The 15,902-nt window shown below is 42.2% G+C and overlaps 1 protein-coding gene across 4 annotated transcripts in view; it reads right to left on the minus strand.

Moving 5' to 3' along the window:
* LOC140191170 (adhesion G protein-coupled receptor E3-like) overlaps window positions 1-15,902 on the minus strand; it is a 144,101-nt gene that overhangs the window by 83,617 nt on the left and 44,582 nt on the right. For 2 of the 4 annotated variants that reach the window (XM_072248318.1, XM_072248317.1), the window contains exons 2-4: window positions 8,904-8,993; window positions 2,375-2,518; window positions 1,684-1,830 (exon numbers count right to left, since the gene is read on the minus strand). In XM_072248318.1, the coding sequence (XP_072104419.1) occupies window positions 1,684-1,830; window positions 2,375-2,518; window positions 8,904-8,993 (381 nt within the window). Of the gene's footprint in view, window positions 1-384; window positions 448-1,683; window positions 1,831-2,374; window positions 2,519-8,903; window positions 8,994-15,902 lie in introns of those variants that run through there. The other 2 variants (XM_072248319.1, XM_072248320.1) reach the window with 2 other exon arrangements.

Genomic DNA, 15,902 nt, shown 5'->3' on the forward strand with positions numbered 1-15,902 from the left:
CAATGTTTCTCACCCTCTGTATGCCACCTTGGCTAAGTAGAGGAGCACTTATAGTAATAGAGTAAGATAACTGCGCTGCTCCAAAGAGCGGTATATAGGGTCATTCTTACCCTCAGCCAATAGGCACCTATAGCCAATGACCCCCTCCTGTTAGACTGTTTAAGATAAATTATTTTTTATTTATTTTTCTTACTTCTTTTCTAATATTTGTATATCTATGCTACAGTGACACTAATTTCCTTTGTGATCAATAAAGAATCTATCTATCTATCTATGAGGCACAACTTTTTCCCTTCCACAGGAGATTTCTGAACTGTCCATGAACTCAGGAGTACTAAATCACAATTCACCATGGTAGCATAGTCATTAGCACAACACTATTACAGCTCAGGGCATTCCAGCGTTTCATGTTCAATACTGGTGCCATCTGTAAGGAGTTTGTTATTCCTGTGAACCACGTGACTTTCTTCTGGGTGCTCTGGTTTCCTCCCACAAAGTTAATTGGCCATTGTAAATTGTCCTGTGATTAGGCTATTGTTCCTGGGTGGTGCAGTTTGTTGGGCCAGAAGGGTCTGTTCCGCACTGTATCTCTAAATAAAATAAATAAATAAAACATTCCTCTTTGGCACTATTTTTAAATATAACTTATATTTTTATTTATAATTTATATTTTTTAATATAATTTATAGTTTTTTTTCTGTATGGCACTGTACAGCTGTCACAAAACAACAAATGTTACAAAATATGTCAGTGATGATTGAACTGACTTGGGAATAGACCTCTGGTCCAAAAGAAATTGACCAGATCAAAATCCTGGAGCTCCATCCAGGGTCATCACATTCTCAAGAAGGCACTTCATCTGCAGCTTCACAGGGCAATTACAAATGGGCAACAAGTGTTGTCATTGGAAGTGATACACAAATCCTGGCTCACTGCTAACCTTCTGAGTGATCTGGCAAGAGAAGTTCAGAAAATTTTCTCTTGCCCGCATTGCTATTCTTAAGCTGCCATTGCACAGAAACAGTTCCAATATGGTGAGATGTACAGATGTCTCACCATATGTGGCTGCCTTGGGTTAACCTGCTCATAACCTCATCTTTATGGCCAGAAAAACCTATCATCTCAAATCCAACTAAGTCTGACCAGTTAAGTGGATTGCTGTCTCATGATAAATAAACTGCACACACCTGTTCTTTAATCACTCAATCGATCGGAAGCAATGGCAATATTCACCTTTTGCCCAAGAAGAGGGTCCTGACATCTCTCTGGGGAGTATGAGAAAAGAAACTGATTGAGTGTCGGGAGGAGATTGGCCAATCAGCTGCGTCTTAGCCAGCATCTTGAAGGAGGAAGGTGTGGGGAGGAGAGTGACTCATTCTGTACCATTTGTGAAGGTCAGACTGAGCTGGACAATCTTACAACAAGCTTTAAAGATAGAATTTCTCAGGGAAGGGTGTGGATGGCAGATACCACAGAGGGGAGAGTGGTGAAGTGAGGAAATAAGCACTCCTGAGGTGGTACCATCATATTCCAAATGAGTTGAGATAAAAGTGGTGAGACTTACTGAACAAATGCAGCAGGTAAGGTCCAAGAAGCTGATAAAAAAGACAAACAGTCAGGAAGCAGAGGACAAAGAGAAAAGTACTCCATGAGACTGATGGCCAAGGGTGCATTTTCACTCACCTCTACAGGAGGACTCAGTGAAGCCAGCAAATTTGTAATTTCCAGAATTTGAGTAAAATCCTTTACTACAAGTGCAGTAGAAACTTCCCTGAGTGTTGTGGCAGACAGCATTGGGCCCACATGGGCTAGAGAGACACTCGTTTGCATCTGCAGAATAAAGGTGACAAACTGGAAGAGCTGCTGGTGCTATGGTAGGTCCTGGCCCTTCATACTCCTGAGCAAATGATAGCTAGTGAATGACAAACTTGCCTGACAAATGATAAAGTGTTACTAGAGTACTATAAGGCCTTGCCTTATGATCCAGAAAGTAATGATTTCAAATCCACCCAGGAATCTAAACTTCATTTAATAAATATTAAAATAAAACGTTGTTGGTGTGAAACAATGAGATCATCATCAAATCCTGCAATTCACCGGAAGAATTCATTGTCCTTCTTCAACTGTCATATTAAGACCCACACCTATCAATTGATCCTCAGGTCACTAGGAAGAGAAGCTGATACTGGTTTCCTCAGAAACATGCATCCTGAGACTGAAGATAATCTACCTGTTACCCTCCATCCCAGCTGATCTATGCTAGCTCAGGGCTCCAAGGAACTCACACTCCATGCTCTGCTATGGCTTGCTATGTCACAGTTTCAGCACAGTTCCTGCCTGACCAAGAAACAGTGAGGTTGGTAATTCGACTTACCTATACAGAAGGTCACTGTCTCGTTATTGAGCTTCTGATTGGATATCACATCAAATCCTTCATTACAGTTACAGTGAAAGCTTCCTTCTGTGTTTTTGCAGACTTCAAAGGGGCCACATGTGATAGCCAGGCACTCATCCTCATCTGGAACAGAGAAACAATATCATGAGCAGGGGGTCAGGCTGCTGTGATCTTGTATATACAGTTCTAATTTACACAGCAGTTAAGTTGTAACCTAACCATAACAAATGTGCTTGCTTGATGATTGAATTTAGTAGATCAAATACAGGAATTCAAAGCTAGATATAGACTAAAGCCACATAGGCTATTCAGCTCACCGTGTCCACCCCAACCATTACATACCCATCTATCCACAGCCCATATACCAGTATTTGGTGCATTCTCTCCTCTGCCTTGTTGAAACTTTCAAGGTACTTTCTGAATACTGTGAGAGAACTTGTCTCCACCATCTTGCTTGCGCTGGTGCAGGTGCAAATCAATGGGACGAGGTTGAATAATAGTTTGGCACTGACTAGACTGATTGAAGAGCATATTTCTCTGCTGTAGTGCTCTAACACACCTTCTTTGGTAGCACTATCCAGACTGCAAGCAGAATTCTGGGTGAAAGGATTTCTTTCTCAGATCTCCTCTAATTCTTCTCCTTGAACCTATGCCCTCTGACTTTAGTCATCTCCATTACTGCACAAAGCTTTTCATTATTCATTCTATTTGCTCAACACTCTATAAGTTCTCACTCAATGTCAATTAATCCAATCTGATTCACTGATATCCTTTACGGAGGGAAATCTGCTCCTTCAAGGACAAACATTTCCATTCAACACCATTCATTCCAAACTATACAACTGCATTTGATAGGTACACATTTGCTAACAGGAAATTAGCAGTGGAGCAATCGATTCACAGAGAGAATTTCACACAGATCAGGCGGAAGAGTTTAAAAAGGAGCACGCTTCGCAGGGCTTAGCGCATTAACGGCAGACCAATTAGTTTGCAGAGAGAGAGCCTCGCACACTCGAGGAAGAAGAGTTTAAAAAGGAACATTGCATGGGGCTCGGTGCATTAGCAGTGGACCAATTGATTTGCGATTCATTAGCAGGAGTAAATAAAAGTAAAGCAGAGCGGCCATTGTGTGAGTGAACCAGTGTAGGAGTGGGAACTTGAGGCTTTGGCTCACGAGGCGTTGGTGAGGAGGCACAGGTGAGTAGCAGGTAAGGCTTTTGTAGTGATTCAATAAAAAGTCACTAAATTACAGCTAATTAAATAAAGGGATGACACAAGATCAGGTGATGTGCTGGAGCTGCATGATGTGGGAGCTGGTGGACCCCACTGTGGTTCCTGGTGTGAAATTCGGTCTGTGGTCAAGGACAAGAGGGTGTGACTGTGAGTGAGGCAGGTAGTGGGATCCAAGAGACAGTGCTGGAGAAGCCTTAGCCCTTGAGCTTGTCCAACAGGTCTGAGATTCTTTCTCCCTGTGTGGATGAGAGTGGGGGCTATAGGAAGGATGAACAACCTAACTGTGGCACTGTAGTTCAGGGAGCCATTCAAGGGTGGGGGGTGGCACTTTATCTGGATGCCCATAGTATTAGAAACAAGGTCAGTGAACTTGTGGCACAAATCTGTACAAAGTTGTATGATTTAGTGGCCATTGCAGAAATGTGGTTGCAGGGTGGAGAGGTTTAGGAATTAAATATCCAAGGATATCAGGTAATATGGAAGGGTAGGCAGGAAGGTAAGGGAGGTGGGGCAGCGCTCCTAATTAAAGATGAGATCAGGGCGATCGTGAGAGATGATATAAGATATAAGGAGCAGTATGTTGAATCCATCTGGATAGAGATTAGGAATAGTAAAAGGAAAGAAATCACTGGTGGGAGTTGTCTATCAGCCATGAAATAATAACATTACAGTGGCACAGGCAATAAACAGAGAAATATCTGAGGCATGTATGAATGGAATGTCAGTTATTGTGAAGGACTTAACTTGCACATAGATTGGGTGGATCAAGTTGGCTGAGGCAGTCTTGAGGAGGACTTCAAAGAATTTATCCATGATGGCTTTCTTGGACAGCATGTTACTGAACCTACAAGGGAATATGTTATCTTAGATCTGGTCCTGTGCAATGAGACATGTAAAATTAGTGATCTTGTAGTCATGATCCTTTTGGAAAAAGTGATCACAGTATGATTGAGTTTCTCATACGAATGAAGGGTGCAATAGTTCGATCTAAAACCAGTGTATTATGCCTAAACAATGGAGAGTACAAAGGGATGAAGGAGGATTTGGCTAGTGTAGACTGGGAACACAGGCTATATGTTGGGACGGTTGAAGAACAGTGGCAGACTTTCAAAGGGATTTTTCACGTGGCTCAACAAAAGTATATTCCAGTTAAAAGCAAGGACAGCAAGGATGGGGAGAGCCAGCCTTGGATAACTAAGGAAATAAAAGAAGACATTAAACTAAAAGCTTGTGCATACAAAGTTGCTAAGTATAGTGGGAAACTGGAAGATTGGGAAAACTTTAAAAAGCAACGAAAAATCACTATGCGAGTAATAAAGAAAGGGAAGATAGATTATGAAAATAAACTAGCACAAAAATATAAAAATGGATAGTAAAAATTTATATAATTATATAAAGCAGAAAATGGTTGTTAAAGTGAATGTAGGCCCCTTGGAGGACGAGAAGGAGGAATTGATATTGGGTAATGAGGAAATGGCCGAGGCTTTGAATAACTATTTTGTGTCGATCTTCACAGTGGAGGACACATCTAACATGCCAAAGGGAGATGTCATGAATGCAATAGGAGGTGAGGACCTTGATACAATAGATATCACTAAAGAGGTAGTGCTGAGCAAACTTCAAGATCTGAAGATAGGTAAGTCCCCTGGTCCGGATGGAATGCATCCCAGGGTACCGAAAGAAATGGCAGAAGTTATAGTAGAGGCTTTGGTGATAATTTACCAAAATTCTCTGGACTCTGGGCAGGTCCTGACGGATTGGAAGACAGCAAATGTCACGCTACTGTTCTAAAAAAGGATGTAGGCAAAAAGCAGGTAACTATAGCCCAGTTAGTTTGAAATCTGTAGTTGGGAAAATGCTTGAAGCTATCATTGAAGAAGAAATAGTGAGGCATCTGGAAAGAATTGGTTCCATCAGACAGACACAGCATTGGATTCAGCAAAGGCAGGTCCTGCTTGACAAACTTACTGGAGTTCTTTGAGGATATAACGAGCGCACTGGATAGAGGGGACATTATTTACTTAGATTTCCAGAAGGAGCTTGATAAGGTGCTGCTTAAAAGGCTTACTCATAGGGTAAGGATACATAGAGTTGGAGGTGATGAATTAGCATGGATAGAGGATTGGTTAACTAATAGAAAGCAGAGAGTTGATATACATGGGTGTTACTCTGGTTGGCAATCAGTGGTGAGTGGTGTGCCACAGGGGTCAGTGCTGGGCCCCCAGTTGTTCACAATATATACTAATGATCTGGAAGTGTAGTATATTAAGTTTGCTGATGACACTAAATTGAGTGGAAGAGCAAATTGGGCAGAATATATGGACAGCTACCTCAGGTCAGGTTTGGCAAGGTACCCCATGCAAGGTTTATTGAGAAGGTAAGGAGGCATGGGATCCAGAACTGGCTTGCTACAGAAGGCAAAGAATTGTTGTAGATGGCTCATATTCTGCATGGAGGTCGGTAAACAGTGGTGTGCCTCAGGGATCTGTTCTGGGACCCCTACTCTTCATGATTTTTATAAATGACCTGGATGAGGAAGAGGAGGGATGGATTAGTAAATTTGCTGATGACACAAAGGTTGAGGGTGTTGTGGACAGTGGGGAAGGCTGTCAGAGTTTGCAGCGGGACATTGATAGGATGCAAAAAATAGGCTGAGAAGTGGCAGATGGAGTCAACCCAGATAAGTGTGAGGTGGTTCGTTTTGGTAGGTCAAATATGATGACAGAATGTAGTATTAATGGTTAGACTCTTGGCAGTGTGGAGAATCAAAGGGATCTTGGGGTCCGAGTCCATAGGACACTCAAAGCTGCTGCACTCTGTGGTTAAGAAGGAATATGGTGCATGGGCCTTCATCAGTTGTGGGATTGAGTTTAGGAGCCGAGAGGTAATGTTGCCTGGTCAGATTCCACTTGGAGTACTGTGCTCAGTTCTGCTTGCCTCACTACAGGAAGGATGTGGAAACCATAGAAAGTGTGCAGAGGAGATTTACAAGGATGCTGCCTGGATTGGGGAGCATGCCTTATGAGAATAGGTTGAGTGAACTCGGCCTCTTTTCCTTGGAGCGACGGAGGATGAGAGGTGACCTGATAGAGGTGTATAAGATGATGAGAGGCATTGATGTGTGGATAGTCAGAGGCTTTTTTCCAGGGCTGAAATGGCTAGCACGAGAGGGCATAGTTTTAAAGTACTTGGAAGTAGGTACAGAGGAGATGTCAGGGGTAAGTTTTTTTATGCAGAGAGTGGTGAGTGCGTGGAAGGGGCTGCTGGCGACGGAGGTGGAGGCAGATATGATAGGGTCTTTTAAGAGACTCCTGGATAGGTACATGGAGCTCAGTCAAATAGAAGGCTATGGGTAAGCCTAGGTAATTTCCACAGTAAGGGCATGTTCAGCACAACTTTGTGGGCCGAAGGACCTGTATTGTGCTGTAGGTTTTCTATGTTTCTATGTTAATCTGCAAAGAGATATAGATAGGTTAACCGAGTGGGCAAGGGTCTGGCAGATGGAGTACAATGTTGGTAAATGTGAGCTCATCCACTTTGGAAGGAAAAATGGAAGATCAGATTATTATTTAAATGGTAATAACTTGCAGCATACTGCTGTGCTGAGGGACTTTGGAGTGTTTGTGCATGAATTACAAAAGGTAGGTTTGCAAGTAAGAACATGCGAACATACGAACATAAGAAATAGGAGCAGGAGTAGGCCATCTGGCCTATCGAGCCTGCTCTGCCATTCAATAAGTCCATAGCTGATCTGGCCATGGACTCATCCCCACCTACCTGCCTTTTCCCCATAACCCTTAATTCCCCTATAATACAAAAATCTATCCAATCTTGTTTTAAATATATTTACCGAGGTGGTCTCCACAGCTTCATTGGGCAGAGAGTTCCACAGCTTCACCACTCTTTGGGAAATCAGTTCTTTCTCATCTCTGTCTTTAAGAGCAGGAAGTTTATGCTGCAGTTCTCCAGGGTACTAGTGAGGCTGCAACTAGAGTACTGCGTCCAGTTCTGGTCTCCTTACTTAAGGAAGGATATACTAGTTTTGGAGGCAGTGCAGAGGAGGTTATCAGGTTGATTCCAGAGATGAGGGGGTTAGACCATGAGTAGCCTGGGTCTGTACTCTCTGGAATTTAGAAGAATGAGGGGGGATCTTATAGAAACATATAACATTCCACTGGTAGGTGAGACTAGAAATAGGGGACATAGCCTCAGGATTCAGGGAGTAGATTTAGGATGGAGATAAGGAGGAACTGCTTTTCCCAGAGAGTGGTGAACCTGTGGAATTCTCTGCCCAATGAAGCATTGGAGGCTTCCTCTGTACATATATTTAAGACAAGGTTAGATAAATTTTTGCATGGTAGTGGAATTAAGGGTTGTGGGAAAAGTCAGAAAGGTGGAAATGAGCCCATGGCTAGGTCAGCCATGATCTTATTGAATGACGGAGCAGGCTCGATGGGCCAGATGGCCTACTCCTGCTCCTACTTCTTAGGTCCTTATGTTCTTATGGAATGGTTTCCCTACATCAGCTTTGTCAAAGGCCTTCATCATTTACTGGGTCTACCCAAAGTCTCCTTCCTATAAAAAATTAAGCACCATCTTCCTTACTTTTTTCTTTATAAATCATTTCAACCCTGCTCATGGCCGTCATCTTCCTGTCTCCTTTCAGAGTTCCTACTCTGCTCTCCTTCTAGTGCCACTGGCGTCTTTGTTCTCCTTTGGTGCAGGAATAGTGGGACGATTGACACAGAAATTCACATGCCCTGGTGGACTTAATGAGATTAACATGTCTTGTTTTCCCAGGAAGCACCTAATTCTAGATGTTAACAATGATCAAATTTGCAAGTAAACTGTCTATGGCAGAGACAACAGGTGGTGGATTCAGGACAGCTGGATGGTTGAAGAGACAAATCTCTTATCTACCATCCATCACATCCAGCCTGCCCCTCTTCTGGAGCCAATATCTTTTGCCTGTTTCCATGAGATGAGCAGAAACCATTCTTTGGTCAATCAGAGATGCATCACAACCTTGATCAGAGAGAACACCATATAATTGTGGATCTGGAGTTAAAGAGTTGTCTGGCTAATTTCTATTATATTTATTCTGAATTAAAAGTCAAAGTCCAGATCTCAGCTCAAACAAAGGTTAACAACAAATGAACAAAAATGGGACAAGGAGAGGTAGAGTTCAAATCTCAGCAATCTAAAACATGAATATTAAACTCAGAACAAAGTTAAGTTTTAGGATATCATATATCTTAAAATGCTTATAACTCACCAACACATGTCCCATTTTCATGTAGTGTGTATCCATGTGCACACTTCAAACAAGTTGCATATTGATTCCAAGTGGAACTAACATAAAGCACTAGAGAGCAAAATAAACAATCAGATATGAATGAGGATTATTGCAGACTTTTCTTAATTGTGTTATTTGAGAATAAACTCCTCTTAAATCAGTCACTGAAGACCAAAATGGCTAGCAGGTTAAGATGGGAGGTAGAGGGAATGATGTGGACCATGTAGGTTTTCTGCTGCACATGCCAGATAATTAAGTATCAATTAAATACAACTCCTGCAAAGGGAAAGCTGATAATAAAATGCAGAATATAGTGTTACATTTACAGAGAAAGTTCAGTGCTGGTGAGCAATAAGATGCAACAGCCATAATGAGCTAGATTGAAAGATCAAGAGTTCACATTTACCATACAAAATGTCAGTTCAATTGACAAAAATTAAATCTTGTTAAAGGTGATCTCATGGAATCCATGAGCCACATTTCTATTTTCTCAGAGACTTAATCTGGTCACCCACACCAGTAAACTCAATTTCTCCTGAACCATTCAGCATTGGTATCTTAATATGTTTACTCCTTTAATAAGCTTATTGATCTGAAATGTTTCTCTGCAGGGAAACTGCTCAAACTGCTGAGCATTTCCTGCCTTATTGCAGATTTTTTTTTTCTTTATCATTTCTACAATGTTTGCCTTCTGCTGACAGAAGGAACAACATAAGACAACTTGTAAACCAAGGGACCTTGCGGAGGTAATCCTGCTTGATGTTCCAGGATGTCCTATGATGTCTCATAATCAATATCAGGATCATATCCTAATAAAGCAGGTGTTACTAACCTTTTATATACCCAAGCAAGGGGTCTGTATTGAATAAAGAAACATCTGTGGTTTATGACTAACACCAGTGACAAAATGAACCTCTCTATATAAAAATAGCATCTCTGAGACATCTTACCACACTTTTGGTCTAGACGTGTGTCTGAGTTTCTTTTTACTAGTATTATCAACTGCGACCTGGGATGGGACGTGTGCTGGTGGCATTTCCTTTGCTCGGTTTTGAATGCTTGTCCCTAGTTTGGTTGGTTCCTCTGATACACATTAGCTAATGTGAAAGGTGCTGAGGGGGGACTCATAGATCTCACACTGCATGCTAATCATAAGACAGAACTGAGATGAAAGAGTCCTTTTTAAAAAAAAGGCAGATATTCTCATTAGAATAAACAGAAGATGGCAGACTCAGTAGGCCAGGAAGTATCTGAGGAGTGAGGAACAGTGTCAGTGCTTCAGGTCAAAGGCCCTTTGCTAGAACTAGGAGAATTTTAAGCTGCAGTGAGAGAGGAATGGAAAGGAGGAGGAATATATTAGACAAGGTGAGGCCAGAGTTGTCCAGCTTACTCCAGAGTTAAAGGAGCTGCCTGATTAATGGACTGAGGGAATTAGAAAGCGAGGGAAAGAAAAGGTCAGTATTAAAGCTGGGAAGTGCAGGTCAGAGCTGTTACCTAAACCTGTAAGCAAATGGAGAATGCGGGAAATGGCCAACAGGTCAGGCAGTGCTTGAGGAGAGACAAAAAAGTGACTAATATCATAGATGGATAACTGACTACTTTTGATTTCAAAAGTCAGGTGATTTCAAATTGTTGGATTCAATCAAGTCCTCTGTGCTTCCCTAATCCCCATTCTCAGCTGACCGGTGGCTCATTCACTATGCTTGAGAAGTGGGGGACAATTTCGCCAAACACTCCCACCCGTGTCTGTGGAAGGGAGGTCGCTGGTGCTAGGTGGCAGGCAGGACCTTGGACCAGTTAACAGTGTCCTGGCTACATGCCAGTACTGGGAGCTGGTGGAAATGAGATCAGGGAAGGGAGTGACCAGCTACCTCTCACCAGCATCCAGCAGCTGCTTTCAGCTACTTGGCCGAGGGCTGCAGTGGGAAAAGCCAAGCGGAGGTGGAAGGAAATAGGCCATTCAGCCCACCAAGCCCCTGCCCACCCTTTGTACACCTGAACACAGGGAGGGTGTTTCCCTGGCTGAGGGAGCCCGGTGAAGAGGCATAGCCCTGGAGGGAAGGAATTAAATATAACCATCAACACTGGAGAAACTATCAGACAGATGAGTGGGGCCAAGGGCTGATGCATCCGTGTTTGAGCAGCTACCATCAGAGGGCCTAATAAAAAGTGGTCACTGAAACACATCTTTCAAAAATCCTTACATCCTGCAGAAATTCTAGAGAACTGGGAAATTGCCAGAGTGAAACCCCGATTCAGGCTGGGAGGGAGGAATAAAGAGGAATGAGGAATGGGTGGGTGTAACACAGTTGTTCCCAAACTTTTTTGGGCTTACCGCCCCCTTGGCTCCCAGACCACATCCCCAGCACCCCCTCTCCCTTTCCAGTCATTACTTAAACACTAAAAAGAAAACAGGAACTGCAAAATTCAAAGCAGTAACAAATAAATGCAAGCATTATTCAAATATATTTAAAACTACTATTAACATTATTTTAATGAATTACAGTAAAACAATTTTCATCAACAAGGTCAGACATTAGTAGTCCAACTATTCACTACTTCATTGCTTTTTCATCTTTCAGTGAGATGGATAGACTTGGTGCAGAATCAGAATCAGGTTTATTATCACCGGCATGTGACAAGCATTTGTTAACTTAGCAGCAGCAGTTCAATGCAATACATAATCAAGCAGAGGTATATAAAAAAGATAAATAAAATAAAACATAATGATAAATAAACAAGTAAATCAATTATATATATTTAACAGATTATTTAAAAATATGCAAAAACAGAAAAATTGTATATTAAAAAAGTGAGGTAGAGTCCAAAACTTCAAAGTCCATTTGGAATCGGATGGCAGAGGGGAAGAAGCTGTTCCTGAATCACTGAGTGTGTGCCTTCAAGCTTCTGTATCTCCTACCTGATGGTAACAGTGAGAAAAGTGCATGCCCTGGGTGCTGGAGGTCTTTGATAATGGACGCTGCCTTTCTGAGACACTGCTTCCTGAAGATGTCCTGGGTACTTTGTAGGCTAGTACCCAAGATGGAGCTGATTGGATTTACAACCCTCTGCAGCTTCTTTCGGTCCTGTGCAGTAGTCCCTCCATACCAGCCAGTGATGCAGCCTGTCAGAATACTCTCCATGGTACAACTATAGAAGTTTTTGAGTGTATTTGTTGACATGCCAAATCGCTTCAAACTCCTTATAAAGTATAGCCGCTGTCTTGCCTTCTTTATGACTACATCAATATGTTGGGACCAGGTTAGATCCTCAGAGATCTTGACACCCAGGAACTTGAAACTGCTCACCCTCTCCACTTCTGATCCCTCTATGAGGATTGGTACGTGTTCCTTCGTCTTACCCTTCCTGAAGTCCACAATCAGCTCTTTCGTCTCACTGACGTTGAGTGCCAGGTTATTGCTGTGGCACCATTCCACTAGTTGGCATACCTCACTCCTGTGCGCCCTCTCGTCACCACCTGAGATTCTACCAACAATGGTTGTATCGTCAGCAAACTTGTAGATGGTATTTGAGCTATGCCTAGCCACACAGTCAGGTGTATATAGAGAGTAGAGCAGTGGGCTAAGCACACAGCCCTGAGGTGCACCAGTGTTGATCATCAGCGAAGAGGATATGTTATCACCAATCCGCACAGACTGTGGTCTTCCAGTTAGGAAGCTGAGGATCCAATTACACAGGGAGTTACGGAGGTCCAGGTTCTGCAACTTCTCAATTAGGATTCTGGGAATGATGGTGTTAAATGCTGAGCTATAGTCGATGAACAGCAACCTGACGTGGGTGCTTGCGTTGTCTGGGTGGTCTAAAGCCATGTGAAGAGCCATGGAGGTTGCGTCTGCCATTGACCTTTTGTGGTGATAGACAAATTGCAATGGGTCCAGGTCCTTGCTGAGGCAGGAGTTCAGTCTAGTCATAACCAACCTCACAAAGCATTTCATTACTGCCGATGTGAGTGCTACCGGGCGATAGTCGTTAAGGCAGCTCACATTATTCTTCTTTGGCATTGGTGTAATTGTTGCCTTTTTGAAGCAAGTGGGAACTTCTGCCTGTAGTGATAGCGGTTTCTCGACATCAGGCTGAGTGCCACTCAGAAGGAGTCTCAGACCCTCACATTCAGTAATTTGCAGTGTTTTGGAAGAAGTAGAGTGCTCCACTCAATATGATATAAGAGCAATAAGGAAATTCTTGGCATTTTTTCCACCGTGCAGGATAGTGATCAGAGGTTTCTTTCTGCAACACTTCAGGGAAGGGGAGACCTGTACAGGAGAGACACGTTGCACCTGAACTGGAGGGGAACCAAAACCCTGGTGTTTGCTGATGATACTCGGGAGAGTTTAAACTAGTTTTGGAGAGGGCTGGGAATGGTTCCCTTGGTCAGTCAGGGAAGAGTTGCACTGGAAGGTAGCTGTCAGGAAAAGTATTGAAAGGGAAAATTGAAATAACAGGTCTGATGGGCAGATAGTTTCAAGTGTGTATATTTTAATACTAGGAGTAATATGGGTAAAGGTGGTGAACTTAGAACATAGATCAGTATATGGAACCATTACTGAAGCCATTACTGAAACTTGGTTGAGAGAGGGGTAGGAATGAGTGATTAATGAACCAGGTTTTCAAAGGTTTGGAAAAGATAGAGGAGGATGTAAAACAGGGTATGGAGTTGCACTACTAATCAGCAACAATATCACAACTTCACTCAGGGGAGAAATAATGGAGGGGTCAGACACTGAGTCCATTTGGTGGAACTCAGGAATAAGAAGGGTACAATCATACTGATTGGGTCACAACAGACCCCATAATAGCTACTGGGACATTGAAGAACAGAAATGTAATCAGATTCAGGAAATGTATAAAAATAATAGGGTTGTTGTCACGGGGGATTTCAACTTCCCAAATACAAACTGGGACCTTCTTAGTGCAAGGGCTTTAGATGGAGCTGAATTTGTTAGGTGTATCCAGGAAGGCTTCTTAAATCAATATATGGATGGTTCAACAAAAGGAAGGGTCACGCTGGACCTGGGGTTGGGTATTGACCTTTCAGTGGATGAGCAGTTAGGGAACTCTTTATCCTTGATAGCTAAAGATAAGGATTGGTATGGTCCTTGTGGGAGAGCTTTAACTAGAGTAGGACAAATTGTGAAGATATTAGGCAGGAACTAAGAAGCATCAATTGGGTACACCTTTTCTCTGACAAGTCTACATCAGACATGTGGAAGGTATTTAAAGATCAATTGCACAGAGTACAGGAAAGGAATGTTCCTGTTAGAACAAATGATGGGGATGGAAAGATAAGAGAACCTTGAGTGCCCAGAGAGGTGATGAATTTAGTCAAGAAGAAAAAGGAAAAGTATGCAAAGCTTTGGAAGTCCGGATCAAACAAAGCACTTGAGGACTATAAAGAAGTCAGAAAAGAACTAAAGAAGGGAATTAGGAAACCCAGGAGGGGGCCATGAAAAGTCATTGACAAGTAGCAATAAGGTCAATCTGAAGGCATTCTGTATATATATCAAGAGCAGGAGGACAACTAGGGAGAGGGTAGGACATCTTAAGCATAAAGAGGGGAGCATTTGCTTAGATCCGGAGAATGCGAGTAAGGTATGCATGAGTATTTAACAAGGAAAAGGATATGAAGGCCCAGGAGATCAGTATTGAGTGTATAAATACGTTAGGGCATTCAGAGTTCAAGGAGGAGGTAGTGCTAGGCCTCCTAATGAGTATTAAGGTGAGAATGTCCCCAGGGCCTGATGGGATTGACCCCAAGTTATTGAAGGAGGCAAGTGATTTTTAGCTGGTTTGGCATGACATTACGGGGCAAATGGCCTGTTCCTGTTCCATACTTTTCTATAACCAGAAGTCTTGATGTGATTTTTCTGAATCTTGTCTTCAGCTGAAAGTCATTTTGTAGATTAACTCTTCCTCCATCCTGTTAATTCCTCATTAGAAGTTCACAGGAATGGATTTATTACCCAATCTGGATTGAGAGAAGATCCTGAAATCTCCCTGACATGTCTTTACACAGCTCACCCAGGTGGGCATAGTATACATGAAAATCATCATCTGGTATTCTTTCTTTCTCTTCCAACTCATAGAGGCTCAGAAATTGAAAAGCTTGCACTTAAATAAGGTTAACTTGGATGCAAATGTGGAGATGACTGATTTGACTTTGATAAAATTCACTGTTTCCCTGAAATTGAAGGATGATTTAATTAAACTTTGTGAATATTCTCACAAATAAGCAATGTCTTGCCGAATACTCTTGAGTTGATTAGTAGGTAAAGCATTTGAGTCTTCAAAGAACATTACCACAGTTTCAAAAAGCATAAAAGCATCTCAGGCATTTTTGCTTCTGAGAGCCATCTGACCTCTGTGTGCAACAGCAAGCAATCAAACTGTTCATCATTCTCAACAGAAAGCTCTCAAAATAGTTGAGAATTGAGAACATGGAACTTGATTTATTTACCACTGTGATTTACAGTATGGTAATTAATGATTTGTGCAGCCAATCACTTAGGTTTTTTGCAACAAAACATCTGTGAATTACACAGTGAATGGTAAATACAGTACAGTTTATTTCCAAGAATGTAATAACCCTACAGTGGCATCCTGTAATTGATGGCCACACCTGCTGCACAATCAAGAACATTGGTGAGAAAATGTCCTCCTCTTTGAAAAGTTGCTCAATAGCCTGAAATGTTGACTCCGCCTTTGTAACTGTTTCTTGTCCCTTTGCAAATAGCAGCTCTTAAACCATTCTTTCGTCTTTTAGGAAGCAAACGTAACCAAGAAGCGAAGGTTCATTGCCAGGAAAAGTTGACTCATCCAAACACAGAGCAAGTTCTGTTGTCCTAAGTATATTGCACAATACGTCTTCCACATTCTCAGGTATTTCAGCAGAATCGATTTAATTATTTGGTTGGATAACTTACTGCAGGCAGAATCAATTCTCTCCAATTGTATGGAGTT

Source organism: Mobula birostris, chromosome 32 (genome assembly GCF_030028105.1).
Source record: "Mobula birostris isolate sMobBir1 chromosome 32, sMobBir1.hap1, whole genome shotgun sequence".
In the NCBI taxonomy this organism is placed as follows: domain Eukaryota; kingdom Metazoa; phylum Chordata; class Chondrichthyes; order Myliobatiformes; family Myliobatidae; genus Mobula; species Mobula birostris.